Source organism: Austrofundulus limnaeus, unplaced genomic scaffold (assembly GCF_001266775.1).
Source record: "Austrofundulus limnaeus strain Quisiro unplaced genomic scaffold, Austrofundulus_limnaeus-1.0 Scaffold80, whole genome shotgun sequence".
Lineage (NCBI taxonomy): Eukaryota > Metazoa > Chordata > Actinopteri > Cyprinodontiformes > Rivulidae > Austrofundulus > Austrofundulus limnaeus.
This window is the reverse complement of record NW_013952482.1, coordinates 51,603-68,754: the sequence shown is the minus strand read 5'-3', so window position 1 is coordinate 68,754 and position 17,152 is coordinate 51,603. Positions and strand designations below refer to the sequence as shown.

Genomic DNA, 17,152 nt, shown 5'->3' with positions numbered 1-17,152 from the left:
CATTTTAACAACATGTTGTGACCAATCAAATCTTTTGACTTCAACTGATAGACCAACAGAGGCACAATAAACCAAAAAATGACCCAAGTCAAAGAACTGACATTTTGCCTCTAAATTGTCCTCTGCTGAATTTTTTTATTCTATTTATTTGCTTTTGAAAGTGAAGGGATGTAGTGTTTAATGAATGTAACCCCAGAGAGATGTTAGCTTACAGGTAAAATGAAGAAAAAAAAGTATAAATATTTCATCTTCAATATTTTACAAACTCAACTCAGGTGCACTGAATGGAAAATTCAGCTGGAATATGTCATGTGTCAATCAATAGCCCTGGTTACAGTTCTATACTGATCGATACAACTCACTGATTCGTTCCTGAAGAAGCGCTCTATGAAAGCTTCTGATCACAGTATGTGGAAAAGAGCCCACAGTAACTAATAAATATACCATGATTTCTACAGCTTCTCCCTTTATTACACAGTTACAGTTGCCTGAAGATATTAGTTCAGTGGGATGAAAAAAAAATCTAATGCTTCCTATAAACATGAAAAACACTGAAGTCTTCATCTAAAATGTTGCTTCTGATTTACAGAATGTCTGGATAAGTCATGGTCAGAAAATGTACCAAATATAACAAAATACGCCTCTAAGTATTGCATGTTGTTCACCATCTGTCATGCCAGAGTTTTAGACTAAAACCAATTTATGCTGAGAAACGAGTTAGCTTTGGTCAAACCTTGAAGATGACGTTATCTTGTGTGATATTGTGACACCCTGACTGATCTGGTAGCACTTAAAGTATACGTTGCGGATGACACTCAGCTACTATCACACCAAGTTTTTGCTGGATATGTGCAAAACTGACTGAGYTAGAGTGTTTTGTTGGGTAATGTTGATAGCTGTGGTGGATGACGCCAGTGTTTCAACTAAAACAAATTGCACAATGTGTTGTGTTCAGAGTAGGTTTTGGGGATGATGCTCAGCTGCTACCGCACCCAGTTACAGCTATCTGGAAAGATGGCTGAGTAATACCTATTGTTTTGTCTTACCCAATTAGCTGAGGCAGCCATCTTGAATTAGGATAACTCTAAAAGGTTAAACAGTTGAAGCTGTACACCAAATGGTTATTTTTTTTTCAATCTCATTGAAATCCCATTCAGTAGTTTGCAGGATATTTTGCTAACATTGGTCGTCAAGTTTTAAAAGTACCTGACCAGAGTTGTAAAGTAACTAAGTGCAAATACTTTGTTACTGTACTTAAGTAGAAATTTTGGTTATCTGTACTTTACTTGAGTAATTATTTTTCAGCGTACTTTTTACTTTTACTCATTACATTTTTACACAATTATCTGTACTTTTTTACTTACTACATTTTTTAAAAAGGTAAGAAGTAGAAAGTTGTGACTCCCATTTTATTCCAAGTTGTTATTACTTAAAAAAATTACTATCCTGATAATTTGTCTCCTGGATAGAGTTAATTTAATTGTGGTTGGATGAGACGTATAAAAATATACCATTCTGATACCCTATTAGCTTGTACACTAGGTTTGGGCATAATCGTTTCGTGTGCAATTAATCGTCAGAAAAACATTAATCGATTATTTTTTGGCACTTGACGATTAATACGATTAATGCCACCATCAGTCTGCTCGGTGCTCCTCTCCGCTTCAAATGTGACAAACATTAAAAAGAAAAAGTTCTGTAATTTATTCACCTATCAACACAATTTAAAATTTGATGTAAAGTCTGAACTCTGTAAATTTGACACAATTTGGAACAGATTTTTACGAAGAGCAAATCTTTCCCACTAAATTGGTCATTTGACTAGGGCATTAATCCCCAGGTACTCCAGGGGATTAATCGTCAAATTAATCGTTATCGGCTAAATACCACAATTAATCATGATTAATTTTTTCCCCAATATTGCCCAACCCTATTGTGCACAACCCATCACAGCTGCACGCTGTTAGAAAAAAAATGTTATTTGGAGGTCACCTCCCAATAAATGTCATTTTGGAAAATCTAACTGCTCACTTTTACTCAGTACTTTTACATTTAATACTTAGGTAGATTTTGTGTCCGAATTTTACTTTTAATACTTAAGTACAAAAAATATCAGATACTTTAAGACTTTTACTCAATATATTTAGAGAAGACTTTAACTTTTACCAAAGTATTTTTATGATAAGATACTTGTGCTTTTACTCAAGCATCACTTTGAGGTACTTTATACAACACTGCACCTGACCAAGTGTTGGAGATGACTCTCAGCTACTACCTCACCAAATTTAATCTGAAATACTTTACAACTACAGCTGTTTTTTATGTTTGACTGTGGCAGCCATCTTGAATTGGGTTGACACCAAAAGTTCATCAGTTGTAAGTCTGTCTTTGTGAGAAGTTCATTTAGTTCATATTTTGCTAAAAAAGACAGACAAACTGTCAGAGCTAATAATAGCAAGGTATTTTAACTGATGTAAACAAGCTAAATCCCAGGTTGTAATTAGGTGCAGAGTCTGGGGTGCATTTTCAGGTTTAAAACAGGTAAAACACCTGARAAACATCAGAGCTTAATGAAATCTTTTATATGTGTTAAGTTTGAAACAAACAATGAGGGGACTACTTCATGCATGCGTTGAAGAAAAAACAAACTAACAACCTGATCCGTCGCCGGTTCAGCTCTCCACCTACCTGCCTGTGACCAGGTGATGTGTCGGTATCTGAGGAATGTGAGATAAAGACCTCGGTGTTTCAGCACCGGGAGGAGGAGGAGGAGGAGGAGGAGGAGAACCTGTGAGAACTCGTCCGGTTCTGGGCAGCAGGGAGGTGGGGGGGAGTATGGGGAGGGACCAGCGCAGGAGGAAAAAAGCAGAACATTCACCGCTTCTGTTCTTCGGTGGGGAGAGTTTGGACCACAAACTGTACCAACATGTCCAGGACCGAGTGAGCCCCGCGAGGCGCCCTGACTGACAGGTAATGTAGGTCGTTAATGTTACAGCTTGTCAGCACGTTTTTGGACGCTTATTTTTTACTATCATGTTGTTTTAAAACTATCTTGTAGTTTCCAAACCTCGACAGCGTTTCTGGGTCCTAGTTGCCAGTTTACCTGTTGCGCAACTAATCCAAGTGATTTTTTTTCCTCACCTGTTTGATGACAGCAGTTGTTTTATTACCTCTGAGGTGTCCGGAAGAGGAAATACCCTGAGGGTGGTCGTTATGAAATGCGTGAAAAAAAAAATGAGTGTTTGGTTTTCACAACTTTCTCCAGAAGCACATTAGCACGTGTTTTTGTGGTGGGTTACCTGGACCAACGCCCCTCCAACAGGGGCTGACAGCCCACATTTAAAAACAGACAATCTCAACTTCAAGGACCAAGTTTATTATTTTTTTCTTCTTCTCTGCAGTGATGGATGAACTCACCTGCGTCAAAGTAGCTACTGATCCTGCTGGTGAAATATTACTTCAATAAAAGTACAAATAGTTAAATGATCAATTAAGTTGAAGTACTGTGGTATGTGCTTTCAAAAATATTGAAAGTACTTAAAATGTTGAAGTTTTTAACCATGCACTTCACTTGAGTTAGCTGAAAATAATTGGGAAATTTTTCTTTGTTAACCTTTTAGAATAAAGTCCGAATATTGAGAAGAAGGCATTAAGAATTCTGAGACACTGTGGCCTTATTTTTCTTTGTAAAAATCTTAATCTGCCTAAAATAACAAAATAAATCCTGGGCTGAGAATAAACAAACAAACAAACAAAAAAAAAACTTAAAGCAATTAAAGACACGATTAAAACAACATAACAATCAAATGCATGTATTGTAATTTTGGTGTAGTGTGAAAAAACTTGTTGCTTTTGTGGAGCATTTTCAGAAATACTGGTGGACCCAAATTAGAAAACTGTCTTTAGAAATCTTTTAAGATGTTTAGGCTTCATTTTAGCCCGRGGCCTTACTTGAAACAGAGATCTGTGATCGTAGTTGGATTTACCGGGTTAAATAAAGGTAAATAAATTAATAATACATGTTGATTTTAGTCTTGTTTATCTCTCCTGTAGCTGCTCTAAGCTCTTTATGTGAGAATTTAATGTATTTATGGAGGCAGGAAGGTGGAAGCTCAGCGAGGAAGGAAAGAGGAAAATGACTGTTAGTTTTTCTGGTGTTAATGACAGACGCAGACCTTGGCCTTCTGTCTCGGTCCAGTTTGTATTCAGTACAAAAACAAGCCCCCCCCCACCTTTTTTCCCCCATAATTTAATGGTAACCTCCAAATCCCTCCTGCTCTTGTTTTCCAGCAAGCGTAGGAGTATCAGTGCGTACTTCAGCCACCTCAAGGTAAGTGGGTAACCAATTAGCCTCATCTCTCTCCCCTTTCTTATATCAAAATCTGTTCAGGGAGACGATGTAACTGATGTTTGTGGCGTTTTGCAGATGTTCGGGGGTCGTAAGGAGATGGACTTACTGAAGAAAGAACTGGAAGAAGAGCTGAAGCTCGGCACCAGCGATCTGAGGAGCCATGCGTGGTACCACGGGCTGCTGAGTCGGGAGGTGCAATTATTTGCTTAAACACAATTTGAATACACACTTATCTAATAAATACTCTATAGCGGCGGTTCCCAAAAGCGGGGTCAGGACCCCTCTGTGGGTCACAAAACATCAAGTGAGGGTCCCCAGATGATTTTCAGACATTAATTTAAATGCAAATAAATTGGTGCATTGTTATTTACACCATCATTGTTGCAACAACTACAACAAAGAAATCATAAACAAATACAAGCAGTATTGTAGTTATTAGGTTTGTTTATTTTGTTATTATGTCCATGTTTAACAGGGTTATTAAAGTTTGCAAACCAGTAATATCTGGGGTCACATGTTTCTGCAGCTGCTAATTTGTGGGCCGGAAGCTAAAATGTTTGCAAACCACTGCTCTGCAGGATGCAATATGAAATATACTTTTTGCTGTTTTGTTACCAAAAAACAAATCAAAACACTTTCTGGTTGCAGTAGTGTATATTCTTATATCACTACCTGAGAGTTGTGTTATCTGCGTTAACAGTTTTTGTAATGATCAAACCCATAGTGCTGACGAACAAGGAACYCCAAAGGAATAAAAAACTTAATTTTACAAAACTTTTGGCAGCACGACTCAGATGACTCATAGCAAGAAGGTCCTGGGTTCTACCCCCAGTTCAGACCTGGGGTCTTTCTGTGCAAAGTTTGCATGTTCTCCTTGAGATTGTGGGGGTATTTCTGGGTACTAGAGTTTCCCCCACAACACAAAAATRTGTACAGTAGGTTGCCTTCTGGCCCCTTGAAAAAGAGACCTGTGATCCTGTGATCTCAGTGGGATTTGCCTGGTTAAACAACGGTAAATAAAACACAGGAAAAACTTACACAAAACACACAGCTTCCGTGAAAGATGTAAAACCCATGAACTGCTGGTGAGCAGAGAAACTGGTTGAGGGTGAATGAGAAATGGCATAGAGAGCACTGGGAACTGAACAAGAAAATAAACACTAGGATACCAAAATATAAAGGTACAAAATCAGGCTCATCTAAAAACACAAAGATCCCAAAACACTGAAGGCAAAAACAGGATAAACAACAACAATCCAAAAACATACAGATTGTGTCTGTCAGGGATTTGAAAAAATTGTACTGAATTATAAAACATTCTGTCGATGACAGCAAGACAAACATTTTTGTCATTTGCATGTTGGTTTATTTACATGTGGGAAAACTGCTAAATGTGAACTACAGTGAACAGCTTGGTGTTGAGTTGACCGTGTTAACCTGCTGACTTGTCTGCAGGCTGCAGAGTCTCTGTTTGAGCGAGACGGAGACTTCCTGGTCAGAGAATCAAAGTCTGCTCCTGGTGACTACGTTCTGAGCTGCTTTTGGAAGAACTGTCCAATGCACTTTAAGATCATAAAAGTGGTGCTTCGTCCTAAAAAGGTATGTTCGTGGATTATTTTACCACCCTGCAAACTTCAGTTATTTAAGCATGCAATTTTTTTATTTTTATGTCTTGTTAGTTTCTCACTTTGGATTTCTGAGTCTTGGCTGATGAAACAAGATATATTGGAAATTTTGATTGGCACTGACTGAACCTTTTAAGTATTAAAGTTTTTTAATTTCATTAAAGGGGTAATATTATGGGTTTCTCAGGCAAACATTTAAATACTATATCATAATAACGTATCTACAGTATGTCACCTTTAGCTGTTATTAAAATGCTGTTTTTGTGTTTAAATAGAAAATAAACTTATCTTCTCATCACTTCCTCTTCTAAACACCTTGAAATTGGCCTCTGTCGCTTTAAGAACCACCTTCTGCTTCTGTCCCGCCCATTTCGGGGGGTGGGGRGACTATGATGCAGTTTACTTGGCATCTGAAAATACATTTCCTCAAAGGTATTTTTAGTCTGAAAAGAGCTTCACTGAGTGACAACTAATGTTGAGAGCTCACAGACAGTTTCACCCGAGAGCCTGCAGGAGTCATGGGTGGGGTGTGTGGGGAGGGGGGTCGGGGGGCTCCGCCATGAGGAAGTTCGGCTTAAAGACACGTCCCAGGGGTGTTTCTGGTCCCAAAAGGTGTTCCTGGTCCCTACCTGTCATTTTGCTCCTCAGCATGGCTGCCTCAAAAGAGAAAGGAAAATGCTAGCTGCACAAAATTTGAACGTCACACATGTGAAAAAACTGCAAATTTCATTCTGCTTTACATCTTGGTGTTGTGTTTGAAAGACAATAAATGCTTTTTGATTCTTGATTCTTCAAAGGATGTGTAACAATATGGCTTGGTTAAAACATCCCTAACCAGCCTGTAAAAAGATAGCTAAAAATCAATATTTTTCAATATTTAATCAATATTTTTATTTAATATTTCGATCAAGCTACTCCCCGATGCCTCTAGCATCCTCAAACACCACTGTCAATCTGACCAATCACGTCTCGGGCCATCTCCGCCCACATTAAGACCTCGGCCAATGATGATTTGGGCCGTCTCCGCCCACATTAAGACCTCGGCCAATGATGATTTGGGCCGTCTCCGCCCACAGGACAACACTTCTGCAGAGACCCCTACTTGCTTAAAAACACTGCAGGATTTCTCAAACATGCATGAATGAGTCAAGGCAAGGCTTTGGGCATATTTTTATGAGAGTATAATATTATAACATGATATAAAACTCAAGAAAGTTTATTTTACATGATATTGCCCCTTTCAAATCTGTACATTTTTGTACCATCAGTTTTAAATCAAAGTCTAGGCTGATTTCAACTGAAGAGTGTTAATTAAATTAGACTGAATGCTTGGAATAAACGGTTAAATGTTGCATTCACGATCAACAACAACAAATTAAACCAAAAATAAAAACTAAGGAACTGATTAGTGATTGTTCAGGTCTGTTAAATTTGTATTTTGTGGAAACACATTTAACATCCTCCCTGTTGATCTGTAGTCGACCTCAAAGCTAACAATCAATCCAGTCAGGATTGCTGCTGCTTTCAGACAACTCCCATTTTCAAAGATTTCACTTTTTTAAAAATATGTTGACTTATCCTGACTTGTGATAAACTACCTGTTTGATCTCCTTTTTTTTAAAGGCCTCTGCCTGATACAATGTTTGCCTGCCTCTCTGTGTGACAGGGGTACTCCAGGGAACTGTTCCAGTTTGAAGAAGATCGCTTTGACAGCATCCCGGCGCTGATCCAGTTCTACGTGGGTGGCCGTCGACCCATCTCCAAGGCATCGGGTGCCGTTATCTTTAATCCGATCACCCGGACCCTTCCTCTGCGTGTCATCGCCGAGCGACCCGCAGAGCTGAAAAATGGCAGCCGAGGCGGAGCGGAGAAAAAGCAGATCAGGCACAGCATCAGACGCAGCTTCAGCTCGTCACAGAAAGACACCCTGCAGGTCATCAATCCACTGCTAAGGTCGGCGAAACTTTAAAACGTTGAGTAATATGCTGATGCATGTTGTCAAACAAAGCATTCTGTTAAATGGTGTTTTTATGTGTGGCAGGAGTGGAAGTCAGCCTAACTTGGAGAATGTCGAGAGGAGGCCTTCACTTCAGTCTGCGCAGTCTGACAGCAACTTACAAACCGGTACGTTATCAACAAGTTTTATACACAATGTCACCCCCCCCGTCTTGATGTATGCTCATTGAAGTGTGGCATAGAAGACAAACAGCCTTCTGTGCGTTATAGCAACATGTAAAAGAAAAGCTAGTGATACATCCTTAGAAAATGCAGAGAAGACCTCTGGATGGTTGTGGATCACGAGGGACAGGCAGAGGGTTAATGCCTCTTAGACACAGACTGGGAATGAATCACTCCCTGATGGGTTGTGTGGTAGAGGGGGTCTGATGTTGAAACACCAGAAAGCCCCCTATGACACAAGGTATGATCACCGACGATGTGTCTGAGTGCATCAATAGATGTGAAGGCCCTCGCACACTATGACCCTTTAGACAACTTATGAAAATTTTAAAGACATCTACGTTGATGATGGAATTGAAAAAAATCAACTGGAAGCTTCACTTAGGTGTGTACGTACTGTAATTCTAACAAATTGATCAAATACACAACTTTTATTAGCAATTTAGTCATAAAAAATGTTTCATAAGTTGGCATAAGTTGTCTAGTGTGACAGAGCCTTAAGCAACTTTACAACACAGTCAAGCTTATGCTAAATTGTTTTTATGTTGTTACACAAGACTTCACAGATTTGAGTCCAAGAGTGTTTACAGCTGCGTGTGAAATACTTTTATGGCTTTGAAATTAAAATGAACTTTTTGAAGTTGCGGGGGGAAAATGTGGATTTGGTTAGAAAAAATTTATCAGGAATATGTACTTTTTAGTTCTTATTAGATACATTTGAGTACATTGACATGAAGTTCAAACAGTGCAGATGTTTCAAACTATCCCTTGTTTTTTATATACTTCGTGTCCAAGCAGACAGACTTTTTTGTGGTATTGTAAAGTTTCTCCTTTGAAAAAAATGGAAACAAAATGATGGTTCAAACCTCTCTGACCAATGAATGAATGAATGAATGAATGAATGAATGAATGATACTTTATTGATCCCAAGGGGAAATTACAGTTCAGAACACCTGTTTACAAGAGAACAGGTGCCCCCAGGTCATGCAGCTACAGACCCCTGCACAGAGCAAGGATCATCATCATGAGGAGGCACTAGCCTTTATGAATTAGACAGAAAATAATAAAACACATTCATTAGATTTTTTTAACAACAAGACATTAGTGGTATTAATATAGTATTGGACATTTCTGTGTGTTGTTTTTTCAGGTGTTCCACAAAACCCTCAGTCTGAGAACACGATCCCTGACCCCATCTCCCCAGTGTTTCGCACCGGCAGTGAACCCCTGCTGAGCCCACAACCACGTCACGCACGGACCCTACATCCAGGTACTGTTGGGCACCGAAAAATGTCCAGCCTTTCTTCACCTGTAAAAAAAAAAAAAAAAGAAAAAAAAGAACCTGAAGTGTCTGTCTGTGCTTGCAGGTGGTGGTGTAACACTGCGAGGGTCAGATGGCCAGCTGCACCCCAGAGCTCCTCCTAAACCTCTCAGGGTCTCGACGGTTTTCTCCAGCGCCATTCCTCCCCCTCCCTCAGACCCAGACGTAGATCCCTCGTCTTTTTACGGTGAACTGGTCATACAGGTAGAAAAATGTCTCGTATTTGTCTTTTTGGGATGAGCAAGCAGGCCCCTCATAGGATCAAATGAAATAGTTGTGAAAAGTTGAAATCCCCTCCTTGTTGTTGGGTTTAGGTACCACAGTCCCGGCAGAAAGGCCACGTGGACCGACTGCGTGCAGAGGAGAAGTGGCAGAGCCGTGCACGGATCACAGAAACGTCTTTTGGGTTTTTGGAGGCCCACAAACATAAAACACTGGCAGGAGGAGAAGTGGAGGACTGGCATTTTAAACGACCTCATGTTTGTATCTGTTTACTTTACTATTTAGAGTTGTGTTGTTGAACTCGATTCCATTATTTATTGATTGAAAGCATACTGATTGCATTTTTTATTTGTGTAATCTGTAAAAAGTGTCGTTAAATCTGCATTAAATGAGACAATGTTGCAAACGGCTGCTGGCAAAAAAAAAAATCTCAGCTTCCAAATCCAGACTGCTGGTCCCAAACAAGTTATGATGTTCATTTCCCAGTCTTCTTTTATTTTTAGATACTCAGTATGATAATAATCCAGGATCATTGAGCACAAGAATGACGATGAGATTAACTTGTTTTGCAACCAGTGATGCTATCAAAATTTTATGCTGGTTACAAAGTACAAACTTAAATACCTTAGGCKTCACATTAAAGAAGCTAAAGAATGATTTCCTGAAATATGCTGATGATTTTCAATACATATAGGAATGCTTAATGATGGGTTTTGACCATCAGTCCTCAAACTAAATAGTATCAAAAATGAACCTCAAGAGAGCAGAGTGTGCATGATGGCTTTAGATTTTGGTTGGACAAAGAAACTTTTTGCAGGATGAGAATACACACTGAAATCTGGTAAATAATTACCAGATGCTTGCTAATTATTTGTGCAGGATTTTTGTCTCTTTTCCACATTTTGAAACATTAAAATATTGAAAAATAAAACAGCCAAAAATGTCAAGAACACCACCCCTTAAGGTCTTATTTATTATATGACAAAACCAAATTTTATCACAGCTGTGCCTTTTTTTTAATGTATTGATTTATGCGATTGACCGTTACAGATCGAGACAACGTCATGCTTCCAGTTGGACCAGTTTAATTCGCTGCTCTTGCCAGACAACAACCGACCTCTGGAGTCCAGCGTTCTGCTCGCAGTCAAAGAGCTTTTCAGCCGTTCAGATCCCAACACCTTGGCTTTGCACATGCTCAGCGTGGACTGCCAGGTAGCTTCAGGAACTAGTCCCTGCGCTGCATTTCATGGGAAATGAGTGGGAACTCAGATTTTCTGATTTTTATGTTGGTAGATTTCTTACACAGTAAATTCAAACAATCTTTTTAATGTTAATTTTTGTTTTTTTTGTTGCTAAACACAAACAGTAACAGGTATAGTTGTTTTTAGTTTCACAAATGGACGGTTTAGGAATTGACAAGTTTAGACAAGTCTTATGAAATGCTTAATAAGCTTCTGATACTTCTGATTTGCAAACCGATTAGTATTTTATATCTTTATATTGTTTTAAAATATAATAAGTAAGGGTTAATATAAAATAATAAAGGTTAATAAGTTAAGTATTATATTTTGACACATTTGATAGAAGTTTATTAGTGAAAATAGTGTTTAATGGGATTTTCCTGGTTAAATAAAAGTTAATAAACAAATAAAAATTCAATTCATCCAATATCTATACACACTTTCTCCTTTTTGGGTCACTGTGAGAGGCGGGGGACACCCTCCATCAGAACCACGTGTTTTAAAACTCAAAAAAACTATGTTTTACTGAAGTAACTAGATGTAAAACCTGGCAGACTTGATCGATCATTGTTTTTATTTATTTATTTATTTTGCAGGTTGCACGAGTTGTCGGGGTGACTGATGAGCAGAGGGGGATTATGGGAGTAAATTCGGGGCTGGAGCTGGTCACTCTCCCACATGGACACCAGTTACGACAGGATTTGCTGGAGAGGTACACGTTGCAGACAAGCCTAATAAAAAAATAACAATTGTCCCTTTTCCTGTAATTATTTGAATCATTTAGAGTGAGTGGAACACTTTATTGCTTTGGATTGACCTGTCTGAGCAGATACATTTACTTTCCATTAAAGGCATCACCTAATATCCCTGGGAGTGGCAGTAGACCTCCTGGGCTGCACGGGGACGTTGAGTCAGAGAGCAACTCTTCTGCACAAAATCATCCTGTTGGCTCAGGCTCTTAAAGAACACACCCACAACCTGTACTCCTTCTCAGCCGTCATGAAGGCTCTGGAGATGCCTCAGGTAAAAAAAAAACTTCTCTCACAGATGTTGAGACAACTTAAAGTGATATTTTATTTATACGTTTTTGTCTTTTCATGAATTTCGTTTTCCTYTGCTTAAACATCTTTAGATAGTGCGCCTGGAGATGACATGGCGTGCTCTGAGGAGGAACCACACAGAGAGTGCTGTTTTATTTGAGAAGAAACTCAAACCCTTTATGAACTCTTTGAATGAGGGAGATGGTGAGTGGAAGTGTTCCTACAGTTTGTTAAACGTTTAAAATGTGCAAGGTGACAGGTGATATGCAAAGTTCTATCTTTTACAAATATAGGCCACTATCAAAAAAGGGAAATGATTTTCAGAGTTTTGGAGTTTTTTGTTAAAATAAGTGGCATTTTTAATGATCTTCCCCTGATAAAGTAAAAAGCTGCATGAATGGGACTCTGAATCTCTAAATCTGACTGTTTGTCTTCAGATTCTGTCATCCAGGGTCCGATTTCTGTGCCACACCTGCTTCCTTTATTAATGGTGATGGAGGGTGAGGACCCCGTTGAAAACAGCGACCGGGGCTGTCAGGTGCTCTACGATGTCCTCCAATCAGCTCGCAGTGCCGCCTTACACGCCCAGGATTACCAACAGCATGCACACTCTCTCCTTACAGGTGCAAACAAATCATCCACCTCTTAAGACTTTTAAAAAAATTAGGGGAGAATCAGGAGGTTGTCTATGCATCAGTGTTACTACAAACATTTGTTTCATTTATCGTGTTGCTGTTGCATGTGGTGTAAACACCGACACCTTGTTGATTGATCGTCTGTCCCACTGACTCAACAGAAGGCTGGGAGCCGATCCCTGAGCTGCTGGAGACTTTCCGGACCGAGTTTGCCCTGCGGCTGTTCTGGGGTCAGCACGGGGCGGTCGCAGAAAAGAAAGAGCGATACAAGAAGTTTGAGAAGATTCTCTGCGTCCTGTCAAATAAACTGGAGCCTGAGGAGATCACCACACAAAAACTGGACCCTTCAGCCTGAATCTGCGTCACCAAGTGGACCCTGATGTCAAAGGTTTTTCCTCACGAGAGGAAAAAGTAAAAAACAAAGACTGAAAGAAACTCTGCAGATCTTCAGTGCCTTTTTATATAAAAAAAACTGTTTACAGAAAAATCTGATTTTTTTGTTTTTATGAGACTGTCGTATCTGCTTAACTGAAATGTGTTTGCAGACTTTTTTTTAACTGTGAAAAGCTTTTGATTTTTTTTGTCCCTTTTACAGGAAATCTGTTTACAAAATGTATATTTCTTAGAATCAGCTAGTGTCTGATCAGTCCAAACCACCGGTCCGGTTTTAAACTCTGAGCTGAACCAAGTCTTTTTATCACTGGTTTGCTATTGCACTATTAAAACAAACCCTTACTTTTATGTTTGTTTCTAATAAATAATGTCTTTAAAAAGACACACAACACACTCTTTCTTCACTTTATGTATACAAGTAAATAAAGACTTTGAAAAAAAAAATACAATAAGTTGTTAAAGGTTGATAAAACATTTCCAGGGGGAAGTTCTTGAGGAAGTGATGAGTAAACATTAACATAGCTTTAAAAAAATAGCTTGGTGCAGATTTCCAATCCTTATTTTTCAAAGTTCCACATCAAGAGATGAATCACAAATCTCTAATATTCCTGTATCCAGGTGTAGCTTATTGTACAGGTTGAGCAACATGGTTTCTATTAAGATTTTTTCCAATAAAATATCCATTACAGCAAAGGATTTTGGAAGAGTTTTATACATTTCCACAGACTAAAAGTTCAAAAACAGTTTGGTCAGTGTTCGATCAGCTTACCTTAAAAAAAATCTGAACAAATTAATCTCAATATATTACACAGATTAAAYATGCTGCAAGTTTCTAAAGTGATTTATTTAAACAGATATCAAACATTTCATTTAATGACCCATGAACCTGCATTTCAGCAGATCCCTCAGTTCAGAGTTACTTGTGAAGTTGGTTAACGACTCGCTGCACATTAGCTCTGACATAATCATGTTTGTTAAGCTGTATAAAGATGTTTTTTCTCCTGACAGCAAAGTTTAGGAACTACATAGAGGAACCAGTTTGTCATCGAACATGGAACTGCTTCTTAAAGGTTCTGCCTTTTCTGTGGACAAATAGAAACTGATTGTCTGGTGTTACTGAACAGAAAACGAGATTTATTAAAGCCAGAGCAGTGTTGACAACATTGTGCTTTTTCTTTGGTTTTGCCACACTTTGCTTAAAAATATGCACAAAACAGTTACCTTTGAGTGTAACAAGGGTACGGTAAATCTAGTGACATTATTACCTTTAAACCTTTTTGTTTTACCTTATTTATGTTGACAAGGTTGTCCTCCTAATGAAGATATCTATGGCTGGAAAAATAGGACCTTTAATGTCTCAAACTGTTTTAAACATAGTTTGAAGTTGAGATAGTTTTCTTTGCTCTTTTTTTTAAGATAGGTGCAGAGGATGTGACTCACAAATGCAAAATTCTGTTAAAAAACAAAATGTTGAAAAATGGTTTAAACATAAATTGGGGACAAGAGATTTCTTGTCAACGTCAGAAAGAACACAGTGGACGGCATAAATCTGTTTTCACTTCCGCATTAAATGAACACCTTCCTGTTTTGGAGAGGTTAGAAAAAAAATCAACCCTGCGTTTACCATCACCGCTGACTGAGTGAGATACTTTTTTTTTACATTCCCATGAGCACAGTGGTTTCATTCCAGTTAAAAGATAAAAAATCATCTCACATTACTTCACTCGGGAAAGTGGTTTGAGCAAAAACTTTAAATAAAAAAGAAAGAAATTCAGCAGGTTATTAGAAAAGGCACTTGGAAATACATGTTTTAAATAATTCCTGACATTAACAACTGTTAGCTGCTATGATGCTGACAAAGAGTTATAAATTTTTTGTCCATACAGAGACAGAAAGGTAACATATACAATCAGAACATGTCGTTTTAAAAAACTAAATTTGATAAGGAGCGCACCACTCGTGACAATCTGCCCTTTCAGGCAGCATTTGACGCCACGGAGAAGCGAGAAGGGCTTTGAATGAGACTGTAATTGGCCTTTGTAATCACTCACATTCATCTCACCGTATCTGCTGCTGGCTGAGATAAAAGCTGTAAAGAACCGCTACAATTATGTGGAACAACGCTGCGTTCACCTCCAGCTCCTTAAAGCTCCTGAACGGGCTGTGTGATGGAAGTTAAGATGTGAGCTGGACATAAGAGGATGGTATATACCCCTCCTCTTTGTTGGCTTTGAGGACTCTCATCCATCCGTCTCCCTTATCCTCCTCCATTATAGTCAACAGCTCTCCTTCCGTAATGGAAATGGTGCCTTCGCTGTTGCCTGCACGTAAAGCACACACGTGAGCGACGCACGAGGAGATAAAAGCAGATTTATCTATGAACAGCGTCCGAGTGACACCCACCTTGGAAGGTGTAGAGAGCGGTGCACTGGCCGAAGGAACTTTCCACATCTTCAAATTCGTCAAACTCTGCGTATAAATTCTGAGATGGGTCTGTTGTTGTGGCGCTGGTGAAACACAAATCAGGATTTCCTCAGTTTAGTCCCTTTCATCAAACTAAACCCATTATTTCTTATGTGATTTACTGAAGCAAAAAGGCCATCCAGGCTACTAAAACATGTGTCGTGATCACAGTAATCTGTTTTGCAAAAAAAATGCTTAAGCTGCAATAAAGCATAGACCTTGTACCTTACACCACGATAAGGACATTTTCCTAAATCTTATAAAATAAAAATAAAAACAAAGATTGTAATTTTTAAATTCCTATTCTTACATAAAATAGTTTAGTATTTAAATATATTTTAAATTTTTCTGCTTTTAGTTCTTGCTCTATTTGTAATATAATAGCATCTAAAATTTAGATGCTTATATATTGTAGCACTTTGAAATGGAAAAATATAAAGTCCAGTAAAAAGTCAATAAATATTAATATAAAGTTGCAGATTGATGATGCAGCAGCTTGACCCGATCCTGTTAAAACCATTACATTTCCAGTTCATTAACCAGTGGTTGTGCATAGTTTTTGTATTCACAACAAAACTAAAGCAGGAATTTGTTTACCTAAAGAATCCCCATTAGTCTCCACCATAGCAGAGACTTTTTCCTGGGGTCCAAAAAAAAAAAAAAAGGTGCGGTCTTGGTGGAATATCCTTTGAAAAACAGGCCTTACCTATGTTGGATGTTATTATTGATGGGGACGGAACATTCATCTCCTCCTCCTGCTTCAGATAACCACGTCTGTTATGAAACAAAAGGTCAAAGAAAGTTTTTTTTAAAAAGCATTCAAAATATTACAGTGTTTGCATATATGCTTGTGCAGTGTGTGCTTTAACCTCGTATTTAGCTAGCTCTCCCCGTAGCTGGCCTATTCTCTGGGACGTTTCTGTGATTTGAGGCTCCAGACTGGAGGGGTCTCCCATCTGTGGATTTTGCTCGTATACACCCTTCATCTTCTCCAGTGCATCACTGAGGTCAAACAGATGCAGGAAAGGGTTAAAAGTGTTCAAATAATGCGCTCGTTCAGAAGGTTTCGTTCTTGTGTGGATCTGCTGTTTGTGACTGGAAGGTTATGAGGTGTTTCGACCTTCAACGATCCTTGTTACCAATAAGGAGGTCAAACTTTAAAAGGCTTGATTTATGACCAAAACACTCCCAACTGCTTGTCACTAAAGAGTCTGGGTGATGCAATAATGTTCTCACCTTTGGTCTTGCTCCTTCTGCAGGTCTTTGTTGATGTGCTCGATCTTCCTCTGCAGCTTCTTCTTCCTCTGTTCTGGAGGCAGGTGGGAGAAATCAGGCTCCGCTGCAGGTTGCTGCATAAATACACAATGTAGAAAAAAAAATCACATGAGCAGGATGGTTTTTTTTAAATCGTTTACTGTCCCTGCAAGAAAGAAAAGAAAAGAAAAGAAAAGAAAAGAAAAGATAAACTTGTGAAACATTGCAGAGGACTCTTAAGTGGTTAAGAGTTGCCACTAGGGGTCTGAGATGAACTGAAGACAGAGATCACAGAACACAGCTGACCTCCTCCCCACCTGAGTGTTATTCTCTGTTATAAGGTGTGGAAAACAGGTTTAATCAGAAATACAGTGGTTTGCAAAAGTATTCATACCCCTTGAACTTTTCCATATTTTGTCACATTACAAC

The 17,152-nt window shown here is 38.7% G+C and overlaps 2 protein-coding genes across 3 annotated transcripts in view; one reads left to right on the top strand and one right to left on the bottom strand.

Annotated features, from left to right (window-relative positions):
* Nucleotides 1-4,290: 4,290 nt before the first annotated feature.
* On the top strand, nt 4,291-13,388 carry sh2d3a (SH2 domain containing 3A; the record flags this gene model as incomplete). The annotated part of the gene is given in 14 exon segments (XM_014011366.1): nt 4,291-4,330; nt 4,427-4,543; nt 5,807-5,950; nt 7,643-7,929; nt 8,018-8,100; nt 9,305-9,424; nt 9,522-9,679; nt 9,790-9,954; nt 10,748-10,909; nt 11,535-11,650; nt 11,790-11,961; nt 12,071-12,182; nt 12,416-12,601; nt 12,775-13,388. Coding segments are annotated over 13 exon segments (2,016 nt in total). The 3' UTR covers nt 12,969-13,388.
* Nucleotides 13,389-13,700: 312 nt separating this feature from the next.
* The window catches only part of LOC106519622 (cdc42-interacting protein 4 homolog), a 20,028-nt gene continuing 16,576 nt past the window's right edge, over nt 13,701-17,152 (bottom strand). For both annotated transcript variants that reach the window (XM_014011368.1, XM_014011369.1), the window contains exons 10-14: nt 16,706-16,818; nt 16,339-16,471; nt 16,176-16,243; nt 15,410-15,513; nt 13,701-15,327 (exon numbers count right to left, since the gene is read on the bottom strand). In XM_014011368.1, the coding sequence (XP_013866822.1) occupies nt 15,182-15,327; nt 15,410-15,513; nt 16,176-16,243; nt 16,339-16,471; nt 16,706-16,818 (564 nt within the window). In that variant the 3' untranslated portion in view covers nt 13,701-15,181. The remainder of the gene's footprint in view (nt 15,328-15,409; nt 15,514-16,175; nt 16,244-16,338; nt 16,472-16,705; nt 16,819-17,152) is intronic.